At 35.3% G+C, this 12014-nt stretch overlaps 2 protein-coding genes across 2 annotated transcripts; one reads left to right on the top strand and one right to left on the bottom strand.

Annotated features, from left to right (window-relative positions):
- Positions 1 to 552: 552 nt before the first annotated feature.
- LOC123225769 lies at positions 553 to 9665 on the top strand. The gene is made up of 8 exons (XM_044650001.1): positions 553 to 979; positions 1839 to 2207; positions 2316 to 2575; positions 5038 to 5179; positions 5541 to 5912; positions 6014 to 6145; positions 6818 to 6946; positions 7058 to 9665. The coding sequence occupies exons 1-8, from the start codon at positions 860 to 862 to the stop codon at positions 9365 to 9367; spliced, it is 3834 nt and encodes a 1277-aa protein (XP_044505936.1). The 5' UTR covers positions 553 to 859; the 3' UTR covers positions 9368 to 9665.
- Positions 9666 to 10107: 442 nt separating this feature from the next.
- LOC123225784 lies at positions 10108 to 11575 on the bottom strand. Its single transcript, XM_044650031.1, has 2 exons — positions 10648 to 11575; positions 10108 to 10391 (listed from the first exon to the last, which is right to left on the bottom strand). Exons 1-2 carry the CDS (start codon positions 11258 to 11260, stop codon positions 10174 to 10176), a joined length of 831 nt encoding a protein of 276 aa, XP_044505966.1. The 5' UTR covers positions 11261 to 11575; the 3' UTR covers positions 10108 to 10173.
- Between the last annotated feature and the right edge of the window lie 439 nt (positions 11576 to 12014).

The following is a 12014-nucleotide window of genomic DNA, read 5'->3' as shown; positions in this document are numbered from 1 at the left end:
ATAATTAGACCATTTAATTTAATTTTCCACTTTAGATATTTCAATTTATATTATTTTCATTATAATATTAGACAGAAAAGCAAAAATAATTAAACACTTAGCAGCCTTGCAACATTTTTAATAAAAATATTTAATCATCCCAATTAAAAGCTTTCTATAAAACAAAAAAGTAGTTGATTTCTTAGATAATAAGGCAACCTTACTATATATAATAATAATAATAATAATAATTTGGTTTTAAGAAATATAATATATTAATAATTTTTCCATAATTTTTATTATTTTTAGTACAATTGAATTTAAGCAACAAGAAAAGCATACAAAAATTTCCAATTAATAAATATAGTCGTATTGTGGACGATGTTAAAAAGAATTTGAATGAGAAATTTAATTTAGTTAAGTATTTGATTAATTTTTTTTTTACATTAATTAATAGTTATACTATTTTACCGTACAATAGTAAAAAACAGACAGTTAAAAAAAAAAAACACGGACTCCCCTCTCTTTCTAATTCTCCCAGTCCTATAACTATAAAAGCCCACGCACCTCCAATCTCGTCATCATCATTTCACAAGCCAAACAAAAACGTTTCAGTAGCTTGACCATTTTTGCCATTTTCCAATCTCTTGCTTATTTGTCTGTACAGTCCTACCAGATTCGGACCCATTTCGATTCTTAATCGATATTTAATTTGGTTGGGGTGGGTTCGATTCAATTGCCCATTTTATTTCACTCCATTTTGTTAGATAACGATCCGGTTGGGATCGATGTTTGATCGTAGTATTGTTGCAAGCAGAAGGGCTTGAATGGAATTAAATAATACAGTGAATGAATTGAATTTTATGTGTTTAATTTGATTATGCCAGGATTCGCGCAGGCGAAGAGAAACAATGAGCAATTTAGTAATGCTTACTCGATTCCGGCCAATGGGTTCTGGTCAAAAAACAGCGATGATGTTGGGTATAATCAACTACAGAAGGTACTAGAGTTTTTGTTTTGTGTTTTTTGTTTTAAGGGAAGTGATTGGGTTTGTATTTATTGATTGAAAAGTGAACTGGAGATCAGTGTTTTTAAGTGGATTTTACTTGAACTGAAATGGGTCGATTGATTTTTGATTGGATCTTGAGGTGAAACTTATTTATTAAGCGGTTTTGTGTTGATGGAACTTTGAGTATTTTATTTATTAGATCCAATTAGAGTGCAGTTTAGTGTATTATTGTGTTCTATGTGATATAGTAAAGACAATAGAGGATTGAAAACCTGTGAAAGTTTATGTAATTATTTTGTATATAATAATAATGGATAAGAGTAATACTACATCTACATACAAATTGTGCAAACTTTTTCATATAACATGATGTGGTAGCATCTGATTGATTATTTTGAAATGAAAAAAAATAACAATTATATTATCTAATCATAAGCAGTCACCTCAGTTTGTATAAAAAGTTCGCAAAATTTGTTTGTATAAATGATTTTGTACATGGATAAGTAGGTTGCAATTTGCAAAAGCAATTATCATTTGCCATTTTTCGTGAGTATGCGTCAAATTTGGATCTGTTTTCATGTAATTTTTTCTAATAAAGGTAATGACATTTCATGTGAGTAATAATTTTGGTTATGAAATTTGATGCCCTTGTTTTGAAAAATTGATTTAAAAGGGTTTCCAGTTGTTTTTATTATTTAGTGACTTCAATTATGCTAGTTTATCAAGTATTGGTCATTTGGTTGATGATTTTAGTATTTGTTTCCGTATTTCTATATTTATAATATGTTTGGGGTTTTGGTTTTATGCAACTCATAGAATTAAATTTGCTAATTTGGTGATATTTATTTAGTTCTGGAGTGACCTTTCACCACAAGCACGGAAGCAGCTCCTTAGGATTGATAAGCAGAGCCTGTTCGAGCAAGCTCGAAAATACATGTATTGTTCTCGATGCAATGGACTACTGCTAGAAGGTTTTCTGCAGATTGTTATGTATGGAAAGTCTCTGCAGCAAGATGGAACAGTTGCACAGCTTCCTAGCAACAGAACTGCAGCCTCAAAGATTAAAAATGACTGTGGATCAACTATGACAAATGGGTGCCAAAATGACTTTCAAGATCCATCAATCCATCCATGGGGTGGTCTAACCACAACACGTGATGGATCATTAACACTCCTGGACTGCTATTTGTGCTCAAAGTCTCTGAAAGGACTGCAAAATGTTAGTTCCAATTATTTTTTTTTTTCATGAAAGTTTTCTTCTGTGTGTAGCAATTTTGCGTCTATGGATGTGATTTTGTTTGTGTTGCTGATGTTTTCATCTATTCAGGTCTTTGACAGTGCACATGCAAGGGAAAGGGAGCGTGAATTGCTTTATCCTGATGCATGTGGTGGTGCAGGTCGGGGTTGGATAAGTCAAGGAATTGCAAGTTTTGGTAGGGTACATGGAACAAGAGAAACATGTGCATTGCATACTGCCAGGCTTTCTTGTGACACGTTAGTGGATTTCTGGTCTGCCCTTGGGGAAGAAACTCGGCAATCTCTTTTAAGGATGAAGGAAGAGGATTTTATTGAGAGGCTTATGTACAGGTGTGTTTTAGCTTGTTTGTTTGTAATATTTAGTATTTGATTTAAAATTCAGTGGAAGCTGGTATGAGAACTGATTGGTAGTTAGTTATCTTCTCTATGGGAGAGCTGAGATAAAAGGTGGAAACTGTTATAATGGTCAAGCTGATGAAGAAGACATTATAACCTTGTATGTTTGCATAAAGTTAATCAATCTTTCATTATATGTCATTAGAAGGTTTAGATACTTCTTGATGCTATTTTCTTTGAGAATTCTCACATTGTTGTTACAAGCTTGCAACATAATTTAATACATGAGGTACCTAATGTTCCTATCTCCAAATATATGGGTGAATTGGATGGACAACCCTATTTAGGCAAACACTATGAGTCAGGCATGTAGTGAGAAAGTGAATAACTGTGTGCTTCAGAAGAAATGAAATGGATTCTCTAATTATGGGCAATTTTGTTTGACATGATGCAATGAAGCTGGTGGAAAATTCCAATTTTGTTAACTCCAAAGGGAAAATGCCAATTTTGTCAACACAAAAGCTGCATCATGTAAGCATCCTAACAAGCCTGTTAATGAAGGGAAAATTTATTCTCAATTCATCTAGACGGAATCCATCTTTTATGATTATTTTGGCCTTTAATTTGGCTTAGTCTTAGTTCAAAGCTTGGTGATGAATTTATCACTTTGGATCATTTGCAATAGAGCTCAATTGTTATCCATGAAGTTTAGCGAGTGGCAGATAGCTTTTATATTACTTTAGAAAGAAAATTAACCATAGATTTACACTTCATAAGATGTTTAGAAGAAACTGTTGGCATTTCAAAAAAGTATAGTATGGTCACTCTCAGTATAGAGACAAAGGAGTGGCAACACAAGCATAATTATAGTTTGTATGGAGGCATTTAGGGAAAAGTGTGATGATCACCAAAGGTGATATTTGTATTCTAACAATGACGTGATGTACAGAAGAACAAATTGTTGAGTGTATATTGAGTTGAGGCTTTAAAGGGAGATTGGGCAAAGAGGGACATGAATAGAGATGGAAACTTGCTGTCCTAAGTGCTAGTAGAATATATGACGTAATAGACCTTAGATGTTGAAGGTTTACTGCGACCTTCTTCATTCACACGTTAACACTTATTATATAAAATCTACCTCAAAGTATTATTCGTTATTGCTCTATGATTATATGTTGTTAGAATTTTAAGTGCAAGGTGTGAAACTTGAATCTCACATTAGAAAGTATAGGCTTTTAGTGTGAGATTTATATGACTTTAGGCTTTCCAATCTTAATAGCTAGTTTTTAAGGTGTGATTCTCCTATGGTTCATATCATTTGGTATCAGAGTCATCATCACGTCTCTCAGTTGCAATTGTATAGCGCGGGTGGTGATGTCGGTATTGCAATGTTAGTTTGGGTCTAGTAGGGAGCTAGCACATAGCTAGCTTGTGTGGACGTCGAGGCTGTGAAGTGTGGTAGTATTTTAGGTTTCCAAATGTAAGGTATTAGACTTGAATCTCATATTGAAAAGTATGAACTTCTAGAGTGAGATTTGTATGACTTTGAACTCTCCAATTTCAATAGCTAACTTTTGAGGTATGGTTTTCCTAGAGTTTATATCCTATGTTAAATGGTCGACACTATTTTGTCACATATATTATTGTTGTCCAAATGCTACTATTTCTTTTGGTTTCTTTGTTTTTGTCTTTCTTGAACAACTTTGTCATAAGTAAGTTTTGTTGAAGTTACCTGTTAAAGTCCTATAATACTTATTTCAACAGTGGAAACTTTGGGGTAGAAAGCTTTATTAGTTCCTGAACCTGTCATTAAATAAGTTTAACTCCTTGTGTTTATGCAAAGGTGCAAAGTTAATTTTGTTGTCTTTCAAGATGCATTGAATCTTGTTAGATTGTGTTAGAATTCTAAGTATAAGATATAAGAATTGAATTTACATTAGAAAGTATGAACTTCTAATGTGGGGTTTATATAACTTTAGGTTCTCTAATTTTAACAGCTAGCTTTGAGGTGCGGTTCTCCAAAAATTCATATTACTTTAGCTAACTATCACGTCTCTCAGTTGTAATCGTGTGGTGCGGGTGGTAATGCTAACATTGCAATGTTCACCTGGGGCTAGCAGAGAGCTAGTGCACTACCAACCTGTACGGACGTCAGGATTGTAGAATATTGTGGTATGTTAGGATCTCAAGTATAAGGTATGAGACTTGAATCCCACATCGGAAAGTGTAGACTTCAAATGTGGGGTTTATATGAGCTTTGGGCTCTATAATCTCAACAGCTAACTTTTGAGGTGTGATTCTCCCAAGGTTCATATTAGATTGCTTATATCCCAGTTGCTGGTCCAATTCTTTCTGTGCTAAAAAAAGTTCTTTAAATGCTTATGCTGTGTATAGTTTCATAAGTTTTTTTATTAGATTGATCTTCTTCTTCTAAGAAATTGTTGTTCATTTCACAGGTTTGACAGCAAGAGGTTTTGCAGAGATTGTAGAAGAAATGTTATTCGAGAATTTAAGGAATTAAAGGAGTTGAGGCGTATGCGGAGAGAACCTCGCTGTACTAGTTGGTTTTGTGCTGCTGATACAGCCTTTCAATATGAGGTTGTTCACCCATTTTTATTTTTCATTCTGCAGATTGTTCAAATGCTTTGGCTTCTTATAATATCTGATCCAATGATTTGAACTATGAAGGGTTAATATTGTTACTCTGATGTGGAAATTGATTAATTCAGTCTTCAAAGACTTTGCCAATACTCCTAACATACATTTGACAAAAAAAATATCCTCATTGAAATTTTATACACATTATTATTAAAAGTTGATAAGTTGAGGACAGAGTTTTCAATGTACTAATAAGCTAACTTAAGAGCCTCTTGCTTTGGAGAATGAATTGACCATTTACCTTCCTACACATTGGTGGTTTTAGTTTATCTTGTTCAAATTTTTGTTTACTACATCACAGGTATCTGATGACACAGTACAAGCTGACTGGCACCAAACTTTTTCTGACACTTTTGGAACTCACCATCACTTTGAATGGGCTGTTGGGACTGGACAGGGAAAATCTGACATTCTTGAATTTGAAAATGTTGGCATTAATGGAAGTGTTCAAGTCAGTGGTTTGGATCTTAGTGGTCTGAGTGCATGCTTTATTACCCTGAGGGCTTGGAAAATAGATGGCCGCTGTACTGAGCTTTCTGTAAAAGCTCATGCATTAAATGGCGAACAATGTGTGCATTGCAGGCTTGTAGTTGGTGATGGATTTGTTACAATTACAAGAGGGGAAAGTATTAGAAGGTTTTTTGACCATGCAGAAGAGGCCGAGGAAGAAGAGGTACTTCAATTCTTTTAAAGCTGCTTAACTAACTGTTTTTATTCTAACTAGGATTATGTAACTTAATGGGTATAGTTTCTCTATCCGTTTTGCATTTTCAGGATGAGGATTCCATGGACAAGGATGGAAATGACCTGGATGGAGAATGCTTCCGTCCTCAAAAGCATGCAAAGAGTCCCGAACTTGCCCGTGAATTTCTTCTTGATGCTGCAACTGTTATTTTTAAGGAGCAGGTATATTGATTCATGTGCCTTTGTGGCTTGTAATATGCTTGCCATTGTTTTCATTGTTCTAATAAAGTTTTTTAAAGTCAACTATGCTCTGGGTTGTTTGAACCTCTAGTAAGCATATAATAGGCTCCTGTAATAGGATAATGCATGTTTACGCTAAAGTCATGTTGGGTTAGGTGCTTGGTTTTAATCTGAATAATCTTTGTATCTCTCAACTCAGTAAAGATTACTTTGCTTCATTATGTAGTTTCTTATAAGCGTAGCTTGCTTTTAATGCTCTTATCTATAGCCATCCTTTTCTGATCGCTAAGTTATAACCTTCGTTAATAGACATAAAAATAACTTAACAGTGCCTCAGGAAGGAGTAATGAAGTTTTGAATGCAATGTTTCTAAGGAAAATAAATTGAGTAAACCTGGAGGATGTGCTAGGCTGGGTCAGCAGTTCCATAATTTCATGCATGACATTTTCTTGGATCAAAATTGAATTTCAGTTATTAGTATATTTTCTCTGTACTGCTGTAGTGTTGTCTTAAAGAATTTCTCTGCAATCTGGACTGCTCAGAACTTTTGATGATGGTGGAACTGTGTTGTTAATTCTTATCATTTTTTTGCATGTGCAAATGTAATTGTACAATTATGAAACATACTTATAATGCTATTTTTTTTTTTTTCAGGTTGAAAAAGCCTTTAGAGAAGGAACGGCACGCCAAAATGTGCACAGCATCTTCATTTGTCTTGCACTAAAACTTCTGGATGAACGCATTCATGTTGCATGCAAGGAGATTATCACATTAGAAAAGCAGGTCTTAGTGTTTATGACATTTTAGGATAAGATTTATGTTCTAGGTATAAAAATTGGGAGCCATCTCCTGTTTGTGGAACCTACTTCTGAGGCCTCTGATTTTTTCCTGCAGATGAAACTTCTTGAGGAAGAAGAGAAAGAAAAACGTGAAGAAGAAGAGCGCAAACAGAGGAGAAGAATGAAAGAAAGAGAGAAAAAGCTGAGAAGAAAGGAAAGACTCAGAGGAAAAGAAAGGGATAAAATAAAAAAATATGATGCCTCAGATCATACCCTTGTTCATCCTGATGTCTCAAAGGATGAATCATTACCCAGCGTTGATGAAGAGTCGAGTAATGCTATTAACTGCAGGGACACAGTGAGAGAAACAGGTGATTTTCTGTCCAGGCCTGGATCTCCTGAGATTTTGCATGAACAGTACTCAAATGGGTGTAGCACTTCACAAACAGAAAATTACAGTTATCATAGCCCTGATGGAGAAGTTACAAGTGCCAAAGATGGGAATGGTTCTTTTCAAATGGAACAATCAAAATTTTCTCGTCGGAGTTTGAAATTCCGAAAAGAAGCTCGACTTGATTCACCATTGAAATGGTCTGAGAAGCAAAGATTTGCAGTTGTTTCTGTAAATGGTTCTATGGTCAATAGATCCGAGTCTAGATATCATACTGATAATTATGAGATCCCCAGGGGCAGCAATGGATTGAATCAGCAGTTGTGGGTAAACACCTCAAAATCCAGCCATAGAAATTGCGGTGTGAAGTATAACGAGAAGGTTCTTTGTTCCAACAACAGGTTGAGTGACAGATATGACCATTCTTGTAGTTGTAATCAACATAATGAATTTCAAGCAAAGGTTGAACCTCATGTTTCTGCAACAAGAGTAAGCCGAGGGCCCAAATCTGTCAGTATGCCTGAGTCTGCATTGGACATATCCAAACAATTTTATTGTGGTAATGAGTATTATCAGATAGAGTGCATGCATGATACTTCTGGAAGATCCAAAAGCAAAATTATTATGGGAAACAGTTCCTCCAACCGAGATTCACTTTATCCCAAGAAAGTTTGGGAGCCCATGGAAGTGCAGAAGAAGCACCTCTGCAGCAACTCAGATTCGGATGTTACTTTGAAGTCAACTACCTACAAAGGTGAAACAGTTGAACATGATTATAGCCTTGTAAAGTCATCTGGTGAAACATATACTAGTAATGCTAATGGGAATTTACATCAAAATGATCATGAGGATGTTAACATGAAGAAATCAAGGGACTATAGCCTTTCGACTGATGAAGCCTGCCTTAATGGAATTCATTTGGAAGCAAAGGATGCTTGCTATTCAACAGAAGCTGCTTCTGATGAAGCTGGATTATGTCATAATAGAAACTCTACCTTGACTAGAATTTCTGATCCGAACATGAGTAGTACATCCAATTCTGATAACTGCTCCTCATGCCTAAGTGAGGGGGATAGCAATACAGTCTCTTCAAACCATGGAAATCTGGAATCATCATCCACGTCAGACTCAGAAGATGCCAGTCAACAATCAGAAGGAAGAGATGCTTCAGAGTGCACTCAAAATGTTTTCTCTGAATCTCATGAAGTTGAGATGGAGAAAAAACGTTCTACAAATGGAGTAGAGAATTTGGTAAGCAGGACTTTGAATGGATTTCCACATCACAGTATGGGGAGTAAATTTCAAGGAAATCTGCTGACAAAAACTTCTCAAAATCCTGATAAAGAAATATCTAATGGTAGTTCGGCTGAACATCAAGGCTATTTTCAACCACTGCATAATCAAAATATGCAATTTTCAGTATTCCAGCCTCCACCAATGGGTTACTATCATCAAAATCCAGTTTCATGGTCGTCTGCTCCAATAAATGGAGTACTGTCTTTCCCTCATACCAACCACTATTGGTATGCTGGCCCTCTTGGCTATGGCTTAAATGGAAACACATGCATGTGCATGCAGTATGGTGCTCTGCCACATGTACCTACTTCTGTATTTAATCCTAGCCTGGCAACTCTTTATCAGCCTGTTACCAAATCTAATTGCATGGAGGAGCAAACTCATTTTTTTGAGGCAGGTATTGCACAAGAACCATTGAATGATGCAAATACAAAGACGGCTGCTCCAGCCGGGTCATATCTAAGTGATGTACCAGCAAATACAGAAGTTGGGCAAAATGATGATTCTGTTAATCTGGGTAACAACTTTTCGTTGTTTCATTTTGGTGGACCAGTAGCTCTGTCAACTGGATGTAAACTGAATTCCATGCCCTCGAAAGATGAGATTGTTGGTAACTTTTCTTCACAATTTTTAGCAGATCATGTTGAGAATGATCATGCTTGCACTCAGAAAGATATTACAATTGAAGAATACAACTTGTTTGCTGCAACAAATGGCATAAGGTTTCCATTTTTCTAATATACTTGTGAGAGTGAGAAGGTGTCGGGTGGCCGTTTGGGAATTCAGTCCCTATCTTCTTGTTTGGTGATACCAAAGTTTTATACTTAGTAGTTGAGAAAAATAATAATAATCTTCCGAAATATTCCAAATTTAGCTTATAGGCTTTTTCTTTTCCTCTTTTGGTGATTGCTATCCAAATTGTCTAATAGATTTATTTAATTTAGATGAAAGGAAAGGTTGGGAGATTGCTATAAGAATGTTTGAGAGGTTTATGTATGAGGTCAGTTTTTTCAATTAATGAAGAATTTGTTTGGTATGATTTTTTTCTTCCACTCTTTTGCCGTTCTCTATAATTCAGTCTTGAATCATCCCTCTCTGGACCCTTGTTATCTAGGGATTAAAGATGACGGTTTTAGCAGACGGATGAAGGTTGATTCATCTTTGATCAGGGTAATATGTTAATTTTGTTATCAGGTTTCTGGACACCATCTGCAAGCAAGAATTATCTGCAGATCATATAGGGCTTTTTTAGTTCTGGTGTTTGAAGCATTATCAGTTTATTGTCAATTTTTCATTAAAGATTCACACCAAGTCTAACCAAATCATGCATACATTCTTCTAATAATATTATGTCGTCGCCTGTACTTAGTTTCTCTTCATTTGCCTGACCGCTGTTATGATTGATTGTTTTTAGAATAACAACTATAACAAAGAATTTATGGATATGTCCCTAAAACTTCAGGAATCTGAATTCACAATTCTAAAAGACAACTTTGATTCATTCAGCTATTTCATTGGCTACAAGGCCAAGTTTCTTCATAAGGTCAAATCAAATCTAAGTTGTTTGCCTTATAAAACTTCAATACAGCAAGATAAAGACCAGGCTCATCTACAAATTTAGCCATCTCAAAAGAATGATTGGCTGCAACTTTCTGTAAAGTCATTTCATCAGGCAAGTCAGAAATTACAACATCTGCAAACTGTTCCTGTTGCTGCTTCAAAATTTCCCTCCCTTGGGGGTGGCTAATAACCACTCTTGCACCTGAAAGGGCAAAAATCTGTACTCAAAGAAATATAATGTGAATCAAGAGTATTATTCCTTAGCAGCCGGGTACGCTACTATGGGCATCAGTCATCAGCATAATGAATACAAATACATAATCCAAGTTTTCTGTTCAGGCCTCTTTTACAATGTCAGTTCAAGGTTTATCCTCCGAATTTAATATGAAGTCCAGACTAAGAACTAGATAGTGGTTTACAGAGATATCAAGTGGGTAAAAATTCTTCAAAAATAGTACCTGGGGAACATCGATCGGCAAGTGCCCTGAAAACCTGATCAAGTGTGAAGGGCAAAGCAGGCGGAAAATAGAGAAACACAACATCTAAAGGTGCCCACTTTTCTGGCACATATATCAGTTCCCCTTGCCAACACTTAACCTCATCATATTTCTCTTTAATGCAAGCTAACACAAAAAGTGAATCATGCACAACAAGAAAAAAGCTGCAGGGCGATGAAGCAACCACCCGATCAACAAAACCTTCAGAACCAATTGAAACCAAAACCCTGGAAGAATGATTGATCTCTCCAGCGGAAATTATATGGTCAATCTTCTGGATATTCTCGTCGGAGTTTAGCTCATCCGAGTCAAGAAATGACCAATCTTTTTCAATTAAGTCCATTACAGATACAACTCCCTCATCGGAAGGAAGTGTAGAACCTATGGATGTCTGATGAGTGCTTACTGGAAAAAGTGATTTGGGTTTTAGCAAGTAAGAAAGGGTAGCACTGTTATAACCATTGAAACAAAGATTTGAAGAGCAAATATACTGAGGTTTTTTCAAAAGACAAAGTGAAGACTTGCAAGACAGGGATGAGACAAGGGGAGAGGAAGATAAATAAAGAAAATTCATCGCTGAAAACCAAATAATGATTAGAACCAACAAATGGGTTGTAAAACCCTAATATATATTCTGGGGATAAATAAAACTTTAGGACGACAAATTTCTATGGGTTGTAAATACCAGATAATGAGTTGAACAAAACAATGAAGCCTACCAAGCCCGTTTAACCAACCATTTCAATCTTCTGCATACACCTTTGCAATCAACTCCTTTATCCTGTACCCCTGTAAACAAGAACAAATTTATGTCAATAATTAAAAAATCGCTAAAATGGTGAATCAACGGGACAAAACACAACTCGTGAAATACTCAAGCGATTAGAAATGGTCATCTTAAACATTCAAAATGTAATTAACTTTAATAACTTGATAGTGACAATTACATATATACAAAGATAATATCAGTTAAATCCACTAACAGAAGTGTAATTCAACATTGAGTTTCCATTAAATAGAATCCTGCACATTGAACAGGGATAGTCACATACAGAAAAAATTCACAGTAAGCTAGTAAGAGACTTCTTTTGGTCAAAATATAACTTTGACACTTTTAGATAAGGGCAAAAACAATTTCCCACCCAAGTTTTAGTCTAATCTAAAAAATATACCCATGACAGTTAAAAACTCAAATACTCACCTGTGGACTAATTTCTGTTAAAATTTTCTGTTAGAGGAAATTGTAAAATCGTTATTTTCCTTTAAACCCTAAAATCCTAAAAATTTATAACATTTCCCCCCTTTCAAAATTCTTGGTGATTTTCTGG

The sequence above is a fragment of the Mangifera indica genome, chromosome 1, assembly GCF_011075055.1.
Source record: "Mangifera indica cultivar Alphonso chromosome 1, CATAS_Mindica_2.1, whole genome shotgun sequence".
In the NCBI taxonomy this organism is placed as follows: domain Eukaryota; kingdom Viridiplantae; phylum Streptophyta; class Magnoliopsida; order Sapindales; family Anacardiaceae; genus Mangifera; species Mangifera indica.
This window is presented reverse-complemented; position numbering and strand designations above follow the sequence as displayed.

Coding starts and splice junctions, on each gene's coding strand:
- LOC123225784 (XM_044650031.1), bottom strand. CDS start 11,260: ATGAATTTTCTTTATTTATCTTCCTCTCCCCTTGTCTCATCCCTGTCT. Junction 10,392..10,647: donor TGCCGATCGATGTTCCCCAG/GTACTATTTTTG, acceptor TTGCCCTTTCAG/GTGCAAGAGTGGTTATTAGC.
- LOC123225769 (XM_044650001.1), top strand. CDS start 860: ATGCCAGGATTCGCGCAGGCGAAGAGAAACAATGAGCAATTTAGTAAT. Junction 2,576..5,037: donor ATTGAGAGGCTTATGTACAG/GTGTGTTTTAGC, acceptor TTCATTTCACAG/GTTTGACAGCAAGAGGTTTT. Junction 5,180..5,540: donor ATACAGCCTTTCAATATGAG/GTTGTTCACCCA, acceptor ACTACATCACAG/GTATCTGATGACACAGTACA.